Source organism: Ovis aries, chromosome 5 (genome assembly GCF_016772045.2).
Source record: "Ovis aries strain OAR_USU_Benz2616 breed Rambouillet chromosome 5, ARS-UI_Ramb_v3.0, whole genome shotgun sequence".
Taxonomy (NCBI): Eukaryota; Metazoa; Chordata; class Mammalia; order Artiodactyla; family Bovidae; genus Ovis; species Ovis aries.
Window position 1 is genome coordinate 91,245,966 of NC_056058.1, and position 15,336 is coordinate 91,261,301.

At 39.2% G+C, this 15,336-nt stretch overlaps 2 protein-coding genes across 6 annotated transcripts in view; both read right to left on the reverse strand.

Moving 5' to 3' along the window:
* Positions 1 to 15,336, reverse strand: part of KIAA0825 (KIAA0825 ortholog) — a 400,677-nt gene that overhangs the window by 92,066 nt on the left and 293,275 nt on the right. The gene's annotated exons all lie outside the window — the stretch shown is intronic.
* On the reverse strand, positions 998 to 1,499 carry LOC114114914 (small ribosomal subunit protein eS25-like). Its single transcript, XM_042250761.2, has one exon. The coding sequence runs from the start codon at positions 1,434 to 1,436 to the stop codon at positions 1,059 to 1,061; it is 378 nt and encodes a 125-aa protein (XP_042106695.1). The 5' UTR covers positions 1,437 to 1,499; the 3' UTR covers positions 998 to 1,058.

Below are 15,336 nucleotides of genomic sequence, written 5' to 3' on the forward strand. Positions count from 1 at the left end.
CTTCCTGAATAACACTTCATCCAATCCCAGTCTATCTTGTGTCTCTTAGACTGACTAAAAACTCCCCAAACAGAGGATGATTCACATTCTCCAGCTATTGGGACATCAAGTTCTCTCTCCAGCTTGCAGACTGCTTCCTAATCACCTCCCTTCTCCTGAAACAGTTTGCCTTATTTTATCCCTCAAGTGCATTATCTTCTAACACGTCAGTTACCGTCCTCCTGGGTCCATGAGCTCTCCAAGAGGCCACACACTCTTTCTGGCCTTTTATCTTCTCTCATGTTGACCACATCCTTCCCTGCCTCACGTCTAGTAACCTCCCTGTCTGCATCCATCTTTCTCCCGTTAAGAAGCTTGCCTCTGCCACAGATTTTCTGACAAATCTGCCCTCAAAGATCGATCATCCAAATGCTTGAAGCATTTAGAGATTTTACCACGCAGTGTAACTGTTGATGACAAATTGTCTTGTAGCATTTACCATGTTTACTTGCCTCTCCAGATATACTTCACCATCCTTTCTGTTTCCTAACTCTTTCTCGTTTTGGATAATCCACCCGTCCTCTGGACAATCTCCCTGGCCTGTTACGGTCAGCATGCCAGCTGTCCTCTAGCTGTCCTGCTATTGGCCAAGTCTGTTTTTACACACCAGGAAGAATTTTCCTTCTTTTGAAACTATAGTTTCTTATAAACCATACATTTTTTATTCTACACCCAGCCTTACCTGATTAAGGCAGCACTCTGTTAATTGGAAGACACGTGGGCTTTAATGTATTAGCGTTTTGGATTCAAGTCCTGGTTTCACCACTCTCTAACTGTATGACCTTGAGCAAGTCATTTTTCTGAGTCTCAGTTTTGTTCACTATAAAAATACTAACATCTAGCTCACAGAAAAGGTATGAAGAATATAGGAAATAAATAAGCAAGTGCCTGACACATATCAGGGAGTAAACTTTAGATACTTCATCCCACATTCATCATACCTACAGTCTATCCTTACTTTTTTATTTTTTGATTTAATAAAGTTTTATTTTTCAAAATGTACAGCTGGTTGGACCTGTTCATGCATCTTCACCAGCAGCTGGGGCATCTCCACCCTTGGTGTTTCTGGTGTAAATCACTTGAGCTCTGTGCTTCGAAACCAGTTTAATAAGTCCTTTACTAAGGAGTTCCTGAAGGGCTGCTCTGGCCAGGGAACCACGAATCTTCAGTCTCTCAGAGACCACAGCTGGAGTTATAAGCTTATAGTTGGGAACTTCTTTACAGAGTTTGTCATATGTTGCTTTGTCAAACAAGACTAGGTTATTGAGCTTGTCCCGAACTTTGCCTTTGGACCACTTCTTCTTTTTGGCCTTGCCCCTAGATTTGTTCACTGGATCTTTGTCTTTCTTGGCCAACTTTCCGGCATCTTTCTTCTTCTTGTCGTCCTTGGGCGGCATAGCGAAGCCCGGAGAGCAGCTGCAACCACTGCCGCCTCGCTAAGATGTCGGACAAAAAGGCCTATCCTTACTTTATATACACATTTTCATAACGATGAGTACACTATAGATGAGGTTTATGTTGGGTACTTAATACTGGAGTGGGTAGCTAATTTCTTCTCCAAGGGATCTTCCCAACCCAGGGATTGAACCTGAGTCTCCTGCATTGCAGGCAGATTTTTTACCATCTGAGCCACCAGGGAAGCCCCATATTAAATACAACACTCATTAAACGATTAATTCTCTATGAGTGGTATACATACTAAACTTAGTATTTACAAACTAAACTAAGTGCTTTGTCATGAAACCCACAGAAGCCAAAACTTACTAGCTGTTCAGAGCTGATTAACATTGGAACTTATCTTTCCAATGAAACATTGGTTCCTTTTTTCCATCACATTTAAGGAAATTGAAGGCTAATGACTAAAATTCCCTTGGTTAAGGACAAAATGCAGAGGTGTGGAGCTACTACGCGCATGACTTAACTTCCAGTTTTTGAATTCTGGAAATGCATTCCAAGATAGCGAGGCAGTGTTTTACAGGATATCTAATGAAAGTTTCCTCTAGAGAAGTCACAATTATCAAGCCAAAATGAGTCTCATAACTGAAATTACCTTCAAATTTTAATGAATCCCTCAGCAAACACTTGTTCTGGTTGGGTGTACTCAGACTTTGGTTGAGAAATGAGCAGTTTAAAATTGAAGACCTGCTTTAAGCAGAGTTTCTGAGTAGGAGGAATTACAATAAATATTGAATTCCTACATTTAAATGGGAAGCAAACTTGTACCTCCTTTTTTCCTTCTTTCTTTTGAGGACAGTCTAAATTGCTCACCCTAGGCTGTTTATTGTTTCTAGCTATTTTCATCTTCCCTCAGTTCAGTTCAGTTTAGTTGCTTGTGTCCGACTCTTTGTGACCCCATGGACTGTAGCACCCGAAGCTTCCCTGTCCATCACCAACTCCCGAAGTTTACTCAAACTCATGTCCATTGAGTTGGTGATGACATCCAACCATCTCATCCTCTGTCATCCCCTTTTCCTCCCTCCTTCAGTCTTTCCCAGCATCAGGGTCTTTTCAAATGAGTCAGTTCTTAGCATCAGATGGCCAAAGTATTGTAGTTTCAGCTTCAGCATCAGTCCTTCCAATGAATATTCAGGACTGATTTCCATTAGGATGGACTGATTGGATCTACTTGCAGTCCACGGGACTGTCAAGAGTCTACTCCAACACCGCAGTTCAAAGGCATCAATTCTTCGGCGTTCAGCTTTCTTTGTAGTCCAACTCTCACATCCATACATGACTACTGGAAAAACCAAAGCTTTGTCTATATGGACCTTTGTTTGCAAAGTAATGTCTCTGCTTTTTAATATGCTGTCTAGGTTGGTCATAACTTTCCTTCCAAGGAGCAAGCATCTTTTTATTTCATGGCTGCAATCACCATCTGCGGTTATTTTGGAGCCCAGAAAAATAAAGTTAGCCACTGTTTCCACTGTTTCCCCATCTATTTGACATGAAGTGGTGGGACCAGATGCCATGATCTTCGTTTTCTGAATGTTGAGCTTTAAGCCAACTTTTTCACTCTCCTCTTTCACTTTCATCAAGAGGCTCTTCAGTTTGTCTTCTCTTTCTGCCATAAGGGTGGTGTCATCTGCGTATCTGAGGTTATTGATATTTCTCCCGGCAATCTTGATTCCAGCTTGTCCTTCACCCAGCCCAGCGGTTCTCATGATGAACTCTGCATATAAGTTAAATAAGGAGCCTTGACGTACTCCTTTCCCAGTCTGGAACCAGTCTGTTGTTCCATGTCCAGTTCTAACTGTTGCTTCTTCCCTGCTGCTGCTGCTAAGTCACTTTAGTCGTGTCTGACTCTGTGAGATCCCATAGACAGCAGCCCATCAGGCTCCCCCATCCCTGGGATTCTCCAGGCAAGAACACTGGAGCGGGTTGCTATTTCCTTCTCCAATGCATGAAAGTGAAAAGTGAAAGTGAAGTCGCTCAGTCGTGTCTGACTCTTCACGACCCCATGGACTGCAGCCTACCAGGCTCCTCCATACATGGGATTTTCCCGGCAAGAGTACTGGAGTGGGTTGCCATTGCTTTCTCCGGCTTCTTCCCTAGAAAGTCTAACCTTCCGAGTCAGAGTCAGCATGCAAGTGTTAAACAATCTCTGTGGGCCAAATACCAAGCAGAGGAAATTCAAAACTTCTTATGACTCATCTATGACTGAAATAACAACCTATCATATGTGGTGAACACAGTTTCTACCCTCATGGGTTCATCTTTGAGACTAGAAGAGGGCTTGAGAAGTCATAATTCTTACCATTGGCTTTAAGGAGAAGGGAAGGCAGGGAATATTTTCTCCTTCTACTTTAAACTCTTATTAAAAGGCTGTTGAGCAGTTCTGACTCAGGAACTTTTCAAGTTAACCAGTCCATTAAAAAGGTTTACATGTGACTTCAACTCTGGACAACACAGACTGAAAATCAGTGTTCTGTTTGGGAAACCAAACCTTTAGAGAAACTGAGTAAATAATGCTATACTAATTGTATTTCAGCTCAACAATGAGATTTTCTCATATATATATATATATATACACACACACACATACATACACACACACATACATACACACACACATACATACACACACAGATCCTGGGAAAAAATTTCAGGAGCATTTTATTGTTTTGATGGAATATAATAAAATCTGTTATTATGAAGTTATCATAAGATACCCTTTCTCCTTCTGGAAGGAAAAGATATAGCAAAATATTTTCTTCAGTGGCAAAGTGAACAAGAGCTTCTCTACATAGCCTTAGAAGTGGGATTCCCAGAGCGATAGTTCCACCCCATGTTGTGAAAGAAGTTAAAAAGACATCTTTTGTCACAAGGTATTAGCACTGATAAGCTTATTATAGCAAACCAAGTCTCTTCTCTACCCTTTTCAGATGTGGCTGTCTAATTTGCCACATCTGAATTGGGTTTAGGGAAGGAGGGTTAGGGCAGGTGGGATGCATATAGTAAGTCTGCAAGTAAACCTCCGTAAAAATTCTCTTAAAGATGAAACTGTCCCATAATTATGAAATTATTTTCACACCAGTTGTCCTCTTTGTCCACAGACTATTCTAGTAGAAGTTTGTTATTCTGATGATCACCCCATTATAACACATACATAGAACAGATATTAGTGGTCTCATACAATCTCCATTCTTGTTCTGTACATTAGGTATTAATACTTTTATACCTGCGTAAAAACTGAAGTGCAGAGAGGTTAAGTGACTTGTCCATGGTCACACAGTGAGCAAATAGCAAAAACCAAGATTAAGACCCAAAACTCTCTAACACCACAGCCCACGCTCCCTAGACATGATGTCATGCTGTCTAAACTGTGCGAGGCTGGCTGTAGAATAACAATGTCACGTGTTTTAACAAGTGGCAGAAATAGTTTGGAAGGAAGGTAGAAGGAATTTGATCATTTTCTCTCATTCACATTTCACCGCTCATATATTTCTTTATTTCTTTCATCTATTCATTTTCCCTATCTTTACAGTTATTTCATAACTGAATAAATAAGATTGGTTCTCAATGTACAAAATGGTAGCAAATGTGTGCAGTTTCCTAACTAGTGGAATAAGGGGAAGCTCCTGAGCAGCTCTGACTCAAAAAATCCCCCAAACTTCCCATTCACCTGCCATCAGTTCAGTTCAGTTCAGTTGCTCACTTGTGTCCAACTCTTTGTGACCCCATGAATCACAGCATGCCAGGCCTCCCTGTCCAGCACCAACTCCCGGAGTTCATTCTAACTCATGTTCATCGAGTCAGTGATGCCATCCAACCATCTCATCCTCTGTCGGTCCCTCCTCCTCCTGGCCCCAATCCCTCCCAGCATCAGAGTCTTTTCTAATGAGTCAACTATTCACATCAGGTGGCCAAAATATTGGAGTTTCAGCTTCAGAATCAGTCCTTCCAATGAACATCCAGGACTGATCTCCTTTAAGATGGACTGGTTGGATCTCCTTGAAGTCCAAGGGACTCTGAAGAGTCTTCTCCAACACCACACTTCAAAAGCATCAATTCTTTGGCGCTCAGATTTTTTTCACAGTCCAACTCTCACATCCATACATGACCACTGGAAAAGTGATAACCTTGACTAAACAGACCTTTGTTGGCAAACTAATACCTCTGCTTTTCAATATACTATCTAGGTTGGTCATAACTTTCCTTCCAAGGAGTAAGTGTCTTTTAATTTCATGGCTGCAATCACCATCGGCAGTGATTTTGGAGTCCCCCAAAATAAAGTCTAACACTGTTTCCACTATTTCCCCATTTATTTGCCATGAGGTGATGGGACAAGATGCCATGATCTTAGTTTTCTGAATGTTGAGCTTTAAGCCAACTTTTTCATTCTCCACTTTCACTTTCATCAAGGCGCTTTTTAGTTCCTCTTCACTTTCTGCCATAAGGGTGGTGTCATCTGCATATCTGAGGTTATTGATACTTCTCCAGGCAATCTTGCTTCCAGCTTGTGCTTCTTCCAGCCCAGCATTTCTCATGATGTACTCTGCATAGAAGTTAAATAAGCAGGGTGACAATGTATAGACTGACATACTCCTTTTCCTATTTGGAACCAGTCTGTTGTTCCATGTCCAGTTCTCACTGTTACTTCCTGATCTGCATAAAGGTTTCTCAAGAGGCAGGTCAGGTGGTCTGGTATTCCCATCTCTTTCAGAATTTTCCACAGTTTATTGTGATCCATTCAGTCAAAGGCTTTGGCATAGTCAATAAAGCAGAAGTAGATGTTTTTCTGGAACTCTCTTGCTTTTTCGATGATCCAGCGGATGTTGGCAATTTGATCTCCGGTTCCTTTGCCTTTTCTAAAACCAGCTTGAACATCTGGAAGTTCACGGTTCACATATTGCTGAAGCCTGGCTTGGAGAATTTTGAGCATTACTTTACTAGTGTGTGAGATGAGTGCAATTGTGCGGTAGTTTGAGCATTCTTTGGCATTGCCTTTCTTTGGGATTGGAATGAAAACTGACCTTTTCCAGTCCTGTGGCCACTGCTGAGTTTTCCAAATGTGCTGGCATATTGAGTGCAGCCCTTTCACAGCATCATCTTTCAGGATTTGAAACAGCTCAACTGGAATTCCATCACTTTCACTAGCTTTGTTCACAGTGATGCTTTCTAAGACCCACTTGACTTCACATTTCAGGATGTCTGGCTCTAGGTGAGTGATCACACCATCGTGATTATCTTGGTCGTGAAGCTCTTTTTTGTACAGTTCTTCTGTGTATTCTTGCCACCTCTTCTTAATATCGCCTGCTTCTGTTAGGTCCATACCATTTCTGTCCTTTATCAAGCCCATCTTTGCATAAAATGTTCTCTTGGTAGCTCTAATTTTCTTGAAGAGATTTCCAGTCTTTCCCATTCTGTTGTTTTCCTCTATTTCATTGCATTGATCGCTGAGGAAGACTTTCTTATCTCTCCTTGCTATTATTCTTTAGAACTCTGCATTCAGATGCTTATATCTTTCCTTTTCTCCTTTGCTTTTCACTTCTGTTCTTTTCACAGCTATTTGTAAGGCCTCCTCAGACAGCCATTTTGCTTTTCTGCATTTCTTTTCCATGGGGATGGTCTTGATCCCTGTCTCCTGTTCAATGTCACGAACCTCATTCCATAGTTCATCAGGCACTCTGTCTATCAGATCTAGTCCCTTAAATCTATTTCTCACTTCCACTGTATAACCATAAGGGATTTGATTTAGGTCATACCTGAATGGTCTAGTGATTTTCCCCACTTTCTTCAATTTCAGTCTGAATTTGACAATAAGGAGTTCATGATCTGAGCCACAGTCAACTCCCGGTCTTGTTTTTGCTGACAGTATAGAGCTTCTCCAACTTTGGCTGCAAAGAATATAATCAATCTGATTTCGGTGTTGACCGTCTGGTGATGTCCATGTGTAGAGTCTTCTCTTGTCTTGTTGGAGGAGGGTGTTTGTTATCACCAGTGCATTCTTTTGGCAAGACTCTATTAGCCTTTGCCCTGATTCATTCTGTACTCCAAGGCCAAATTTGCCTGTTACCCCAGGTGTTTCTTGACTTCCTACTTTTGCATTCCAGTCCCCTATAATGAAAAGGACATCTTTTTTCGGTGTTAGTTCTAAAAGGTCTTGTATGTCTTCATAGAACCATTCACCTTCAGCTTCTTCAGTGTTACTGGTTGGGGCATAGGCTTGGATTACCGTGATATTGAATGGTTTGCCTTGGAAACGAACAGAGATCATTCTGTTGTTTTTGAGATTGCATCCAAGTACTGCATTTTGGACCTTTGTTGACCATGATGGCTACTCCATTTCTTCTAAGGGACTCCTGCCCACAGTAGTAGATATAACATCTGAGTGAAATTCACCCATTGTAGTCCATTTTAGTTCACTGATTCCTAGAATGTTGATGTTCACTCTTGCCATCTCCTGTTTGACCACTTCCAATTTGCCTTGATTCATGGACCTGACATTCCAGGTTCCTATGGAATATTGCTCTTACAGCATCAGACCTTGCATCTATCACCAGTCACATCCACAACTGGGTGTTGTTTTTGCTTTGGCTCCATCCCTTCATTCTTTCTGGAGTTATTTCTCCACTGATCTCCAGTAGCATACTGGGCACCTACTGACCCGGGGAGTTCCCCTTTCAGTATCCTATCGTTTTGCCTTTTCATATTGTTCATGCTGTTTCACGTGCCATAGTTGCTGAAATTCCTACTATGAGAGAGTCATTCCTTTGGCTTAGGTGTACTTTGTCTCTGAAAGTTAACCTTGCACTTGACAGTTTATCATGCTATTTACAACTTGTAATCAACCACAGAACATGCAACCTTTGTTTAATAATAAAGTAGCATGAAAGGTTTAAACAAGCCCTTTGTAACCAGAGAAGAGAACAAGTTCTTTGGGAAAGGAAAACAGAAAGAGGTAGATGCTGGGCAGGGCATGGTGCTCTGTGGAAAGCAATCTTGAAGTATATCAGCCTTTTATTTAGGGTTGCATGGATCTAAGGAGAAAGGAGGCATGTGCAGACTCTTAAATAGGTTTAATTTCAGCTCACATGTCAGGAAGCCTTCCTTGACCCCCCCCAAGATCAGATTATGAGTACCTGCTCTGAACATTTAAAAAAATCTCTATGTAAGTTCCTTGAGAGCATTCATTCATTTGAGAAGTATTTCTAACACCAGTGTAAAGTTCAGAAGGAAAACTATACAGATTTCAATATCCAAATGGTTGGAATTTTTAAATCACTTTTTATTTGTAGGTTGTGAGTAGCTTGAGTTTAGAGGGGGGGAATCAAACTCAAGAGTTCTGGGGATAAATAGATATTGTGTAGTCACCCTCGGCAGAAGGCCATGATCAGTATCGGGGATAACAGAAAGGGGGATCATGAATACATTTAAGAAGTGTTTTTGAGGTGAGGCAAAACGGTCTTAGGAGTTTTTCATTTTCTCTAGGTTACTAAGAACATATTCCTAATCCCACTACTGACTTCAGGAATGCATAGATAGATAGGTTCGAAATGTTCAAAGTGTAGATGATTTTGAGAAAGGGAAGAAAGCAAAAAGCACAAGAAAAAGAACATGCAAGTGGAAGACCCATAAATGAATGGATTTTAGTGTACTGCTAAAATGTAAGAGCACTAGGGAAGAAGCAACTTGACCAGGCTCATTTAGAGCCAAGAACCCTTTCAAAGGAAAAGTTAAGAAGCAAACCACAAACGCCTTTATGCAGAAGGTTTTTTGAGAATTTGTCACTCATTGCCTCATTTGAATTCTAAAATCATCTCTGTCCTAATCAGAGAAATCCTGATGTAACCCCCTGCTGGCAAAATTCTGTTGCATGATCCCATAATGTCATTGGTAATCGTTGGGTAAGTCACCATGGCCATCAACAAATGGAAATAGATTTGCCAACTGGGAGGGTTATCAGTCAGTAACAGTGCGTAGACCAGAGCCCTTTAGCCTGCTGCAGCTCTGAACCATGGACCACTCACACAGTAACTCCTGGCAACTCATCACTTGCTGTAATGCAGAATGTAGTAGAAAGTAGGTCTCAAGCCATGGTCTCCATTATTGGAGGGTGGGGGGAGTTGCTGACTAGCAGAAAGGCTTTGCTGCCACGCGGATTTCCCTCTAAGGAGGCCCATGGGTGCAGGCCTGACGGCACTGCTCAGCAAAGTGTGCTAATGAACAGCCCTGTTCTCGTTGTTTCTCCCTCTGTTACATAAATCCAGCAGGGGTTACAAAGATGCTCGGAAGACTTGCATTTTATTTTCTTAAATAAACCTGCAATTTCAATCTTCTGTGAACCATGGAAATTGCCATTCTCTAGGTCAAAAAAAAAAGGTAGAATATCAGAAGTTTTATATTATTTGACCTAATTGTTAAAATGGTCAGGCAGATTTCGTACTACAATGTAACTACGAGAAGAAAGCAAGAATTCAAATCTGAACACTAAATGCCCCCCCACCCTTTTTTTTTTTTTTTTTCAAAGGAAGCCCTATCAGGTTAAAAGAGAACACAAATTTCTTTTTAGCTTCAATTAGTATTTGTGGAATATCTAATCGCTGTGAAGTGTACACAATACACAGAAGAGACCAACATTACTCCTAAGGAATTTATCATCTGTATGGAGGATTTGGCTAAACATAGATGAGAAATAGTGTTTCTATTTTTTACCTATCAAACAAAAATGACTGTATTGTTAAGTGCAACTAATCTTTCAAAAACTCGACTGGTGCCAGTACACACATGCCCATAATTATCACGTACTGGTCTTATTTTTAATGCACATCCACCCCCACCCACCAAAACACACACACACACCCTTCAACTCTATTAACTTTCTTTCCAAGACTGGCTATGTAATTTGTAGGAATAATGGGAGATCCCTTGTTACAAAATGATAATGAATTTCATGATGATGCTAAAGGAGTATTAAACTGGGCTCTTCCATCATGGAAACCTGTGGAACCACCCAGGTTGCACACCTGTGAAGCCAACCTTGCTTCTTTCTGTTTCTCATACGTGCCAAGCTTTTTCCCACCCCCAGGTCTTTCGCACTTGGTATTCTCTCTGCTTGGAAAGCTCATCTCATGGCTAAAGTCTCAACAAAAATGCTTCTTTTTCAGAAGGGCCTTTCTTTACAACTCCTGCCTAGAGAAGCTCCTTCTTTCATCATGCTCTGAATATTATTTTGCTTTCTTTCTAATACTTTGCTTTCTTCTTGCCTTGCTTATTTACTTATTGAGTTATTCATGGTCTTGCTTCCCTCCTCTGGGATGCACACTCCACAGCAGAAGTGATTTTATCTTGTTCACTTCCTCTTGTTCATGCGGCTCCTCAGATAGTACTTGGCACATAGTAGGTGTCCCCTAAATAAGTTTTTGATGAATAAATGAGCAAGGTACAAAATACTTCTAGTTTATAAAAACATTTCACTAGTCTTCAGCTCTTTTTGTGTCCCCAAAGACACAGCTAACATATACACACATCCAAATGCATGAATGAACCAATGAATGAAATTCAGAGCTTCAGTCCATGTGATACATCAAAAATGGAACACCCATTCAGCTGTGATTACTAAGAAATTCAGCTTTAGAAATCATATTGCATTCTGAAGTTCAACCTGCTTTTAGAGGTAATTCTGCTATGGCTCTCCTCGCTTAAAATTATTATGTAAAACTGTTGTAAAAATAATGTTAAGTAAAAATGAAGAGTGGGCACATATTAAAATGTTGACAGAAAACCTCTCACAAAATAACTTCTAGGAAAGTATGGCAAGTTTTAATTGCAATTGTGCCTACTGTCGATAATAGAATATAATTATTGACATTATTAAACACGTTATTAGAAAGCTGAAGGTAGCTATATTTTTTCCACAAGGACAGCATTCACTTCAGAGTAGTGAAATAACAACAACCAAAAAAAAAACAAATTACAGAAGGTCACAAAAATAAGGACTTTGAGCCCATAAAGGAATTGTTATCATGCTATCATGAAAGAATCCTTGGTTGAATTAACCTGAAGCTCATGTTAGAATACAAAGCTTCCTGTAAGATACTTATTTAATTATGACTTTAAAATTTAAAAGTCAAAGATAATGGCCCCCTAAGTCTCAATTTTGCATTTCATGGCCCAGTTGGTTCTGGCTGGAAAGTTGGTACCACATGCAAATCATCTTTTTTAGTTGTCTTCATAGTTTCCAGCTACAACTAGAAATTAACAAAACAACTTATAAGCACTGACTGTTGAAGCCTTCTCCACATATCCAACGAGATACGCAATGCAAGTTAAGTAGGAGAGCATTTGCAATTTAAAATATAATTTTCCATAATGAAAATGTAAAGCAGTCGTTCTGTTTTATTCAGCATGGCAGGTTAGGAATCCCCGTGAAGCTACACTGAAGCAAAGAGTAGATTAATAATTTAATTTGGTTCAGAACTATGCAATGGGGCACCACAACCTTTTATTCTGTAACCAGCTGCTGACCCTAATATGGATGAACCAATTAGACATCTCTATTTAATTGTTGGGTGACCCATCTAAAACTCACTAGGAATTTTCATTTTAAACAACACTGAAAGGATCCTAGTTATCCCCCTGGTGGAGGTGGTTGATTTGATAGAAGCACACAAAGGAGTCCGGCAAATGGGAGAAAAAACTGCAAGATCATTTTAGGCTGTGCTCTGTAAAAGAACATCTTAATATAATGAGCCTTTTTCCAGTCTCCCTTGGCGGAGCATCAGCCCTCTCAGATAACCCCACACAAAGCAAATACCATTCGTCTGAAGTTACATTTGCTCCTTGTTATCACAACTTATGCCACTTAATTCATTATTCAACGAATTCACTTTCTTGTTTATTAGATGCAAGGTAGCCGCTTATCCCTAAAGGCCATGTATGCAAAAGACTGCTTGTAATCCTGTCACTTCAAACCTCTCCAGGCTTTTACACTGCTTCAAGAATTAGGAGGAAAGAAGCAAACAATTTAGATTTATTCCTGATGATATTAAATCTGTACATGATGAAAGAAATAAGAAAGAAATGTGAGCCTGTAGTTTGTTGATTTGGAGAGTGCCTTCAGACGTTATCTTCACACGTAAAAGTTAGTACAGTCACTCATTTCCCATAATAAACACCTAGAATTAATTTTGCTACATGAAAGGGGAGGAAATTAATTAAACCCACTTTTTTTGGGGTATAGGCTACCTGCAAAGAAAAAAAAAAAGCAATAGGTCTCATCAACTGTTTTCCAAAGACGCAGGCCAGCTCGGCCATTCATGTTCTTAAAACAGGTATTAACATACTTTAAAATCTAATATCTGATCTGTCAAAGCTTTGGGGTATCTTTCTGTAAGTATCTTTAATGTTGGATTGAAAAGTGCATTGAAGATGTTTTTCGATATGGGTAATTCAAGACTCTTTTTATTAGTAACAAGATGTGATAAGTATATTCTGCATAATATGAGATGCTATAACTATCTGAACTCTTCATATAATGTAATACAAAGGCCAGAGATATTTGAAGTTGATTTGGTAATCTTATGCCATTAAAATTATTAAAATGGACATGAATTACTGAATTAAACAACTTTCACTGCACTCAGCACAATTAATATTCTATAAAATTATCTGCTTAATTATACACAGTATGTTTACATAAAACATCAAGGAAAAAGCTACAAATCAGGGGCTGAGTGCAAAATATTTTAAGCTGTGTGCTGAAGTCTTCTAAATATGGAAATCTAAATGGTTGTTTAGTATTGGTGCCTGATGTAACTGTAGACAGTTCTAAATTTTGTACTTTACTTATTTAAATGCTAAGTAACCCTAATCTCATTTTTTAAATTCTTATAAATACATATGATTTATAAAATGTAACTAGATTGAATATATTTTAAACCTCTGTGCATTATTCACAAAATTAAGAGGCATTTATTTTCTTCAATTAATTTACATTATAAGCTAACTGTTTGAGATTCAACATGAGTTCACCAACAAAAGCCACAGAGAACACTTCAATGCAGCATAGTATATACAGATATGTCTAGGACAAAAGACTCGACATCCCCAGAAAATAGGAACCATTTACAGGGAAGCTCATTTTGTGAGTAGAATTGTGACTAATAAAACAACATGTACAGAATTACCTGCAACTACTCTAAGTAAGGAAAGACGTTTGCAAATTCACATAACCAAGAACTATGGATATTATTGCAATTATTGCCATTCTTCCAAAACATCAGTCATAGTAATACAGGGATGAGCAAATTGATTCACCTGAATAATTAACCTTACCACAGCATAACTATCTTAGGTACAGATTAATGTTTTCTATTCGGCTTAAGACATAAACCTACCAGAGAAATCACACTCATTAAATACACTGCAAAAATCAATTGTTTTCTGCCACTCCAAGGAATTAATATCAACGACTAAGTTGTGCGGTATTTTCAAAAGCTCATGTTCATCTGAGCCGCTTAAACAGAAACAGCAAAATAGAGCGAAATGAAATTAACAAAGAGTGCTAATAAAATATAACTTTTCTGTTGATATCTTAGATATGTAACTTTATTCATTATTGTACAACTTTTGGGTTTTTACATGCGGGAGATTTAAAAAGTCACCCAGTGATTTTTATAGCGCAACCGTATGCTAGATAAAGATATTTAAGCTGTCAGTATAAACTGCTTCTGTTTTCATTTTGCATTTAATTTCAATGCCAGACTCAAGGCATAAATTTTTCATCACCTGCAATGCTATGAATAAAAGATTAAAAAAAGAGCTGAGAAGAAATTCTCACACATGCGGCACACGCAGCACATTGTGCAGACGCAGTATTCACAACTAGATGTTTAATTTCCATCTTTTTTTTATATCACGAACATTATTATTTGAGTTAATACATCACGGAGCTAATTTCCAGTATTTCAGATCTGCAGAATTTAAGTTTACCTACTTTGGGCCAAATAGGCCATTCATTCCACTTGAAATCTGAAGTATACACCCTAAGATTTACATGCTACTTTGTTAGCACTGCAGGATTCTATTACTCTCGTATTTCTCGAAAGGGAATATTTCAACATCACATATTTTTGTTTTATTCCATGAAATAGCATGTACATTAACCTTGCCTGAAAGTTCAAAGAACTAAGAATTACAGAAACGGTCTCACCTAATATCAGTTCCTCATTAAGGCTTGCCTCATGTTCTCTGCCGAAAGATATAATCAATCCCAAGAGGCAAAGTTATGAGCTCAGTGTCGAGGCATTTTTTATTTAGTACTTAGAACTGTTTTCTGTAGCACAATGCATCTTCATTGTCACTTTATTAGCCTCCAAAGGACACACACACACTCGAACAATTTCTAATCCTTGCCAGTAGACTCTTGGCAAGCAAGAGATGTACAAGGACCCTTCCTCACGTCATCAGGAGGGTCTTGGCTTTATTAGTCTCGTCATCTGGAAACCTCACTTTCTTGGGGGCAGTCATGAGCCTGCTAAGGACTCAGGCCTGCCAGGGACAGCAAGAGTTAATCCCTTGGATGTTAGTGACATCTAATAAAGTCCAGTTTATTGTCTTTGCCTCTAATTACTCATACTAATTTTTTACGGTTATTGAAATTCAATCTATGGAAAGCTTTGGGAAAAAAAATTAGTCAGACCATGTACTGGTACATTATTATCAATGTGGAATCCAATTAGCTCAGTTGACTAGCTGATGGTGCCAATGAGACCTAGATCACTGGTTCAATTCCAGAGTAGCCACTTAGTTTTACTGGGTTTGATAGTCACAGGCGGATACCTCATTTTACACAGC

What these genes read in the sequence shown, in the direction of transcription:
- LOC114114914 (XM_042250761.2), bottom strand. Translation starts at nt 1,436, where the DNA reads ATGCCGCCCAAGGACGACAAGAAGAAGAAAGATGCCGGAAAGTTGGCC.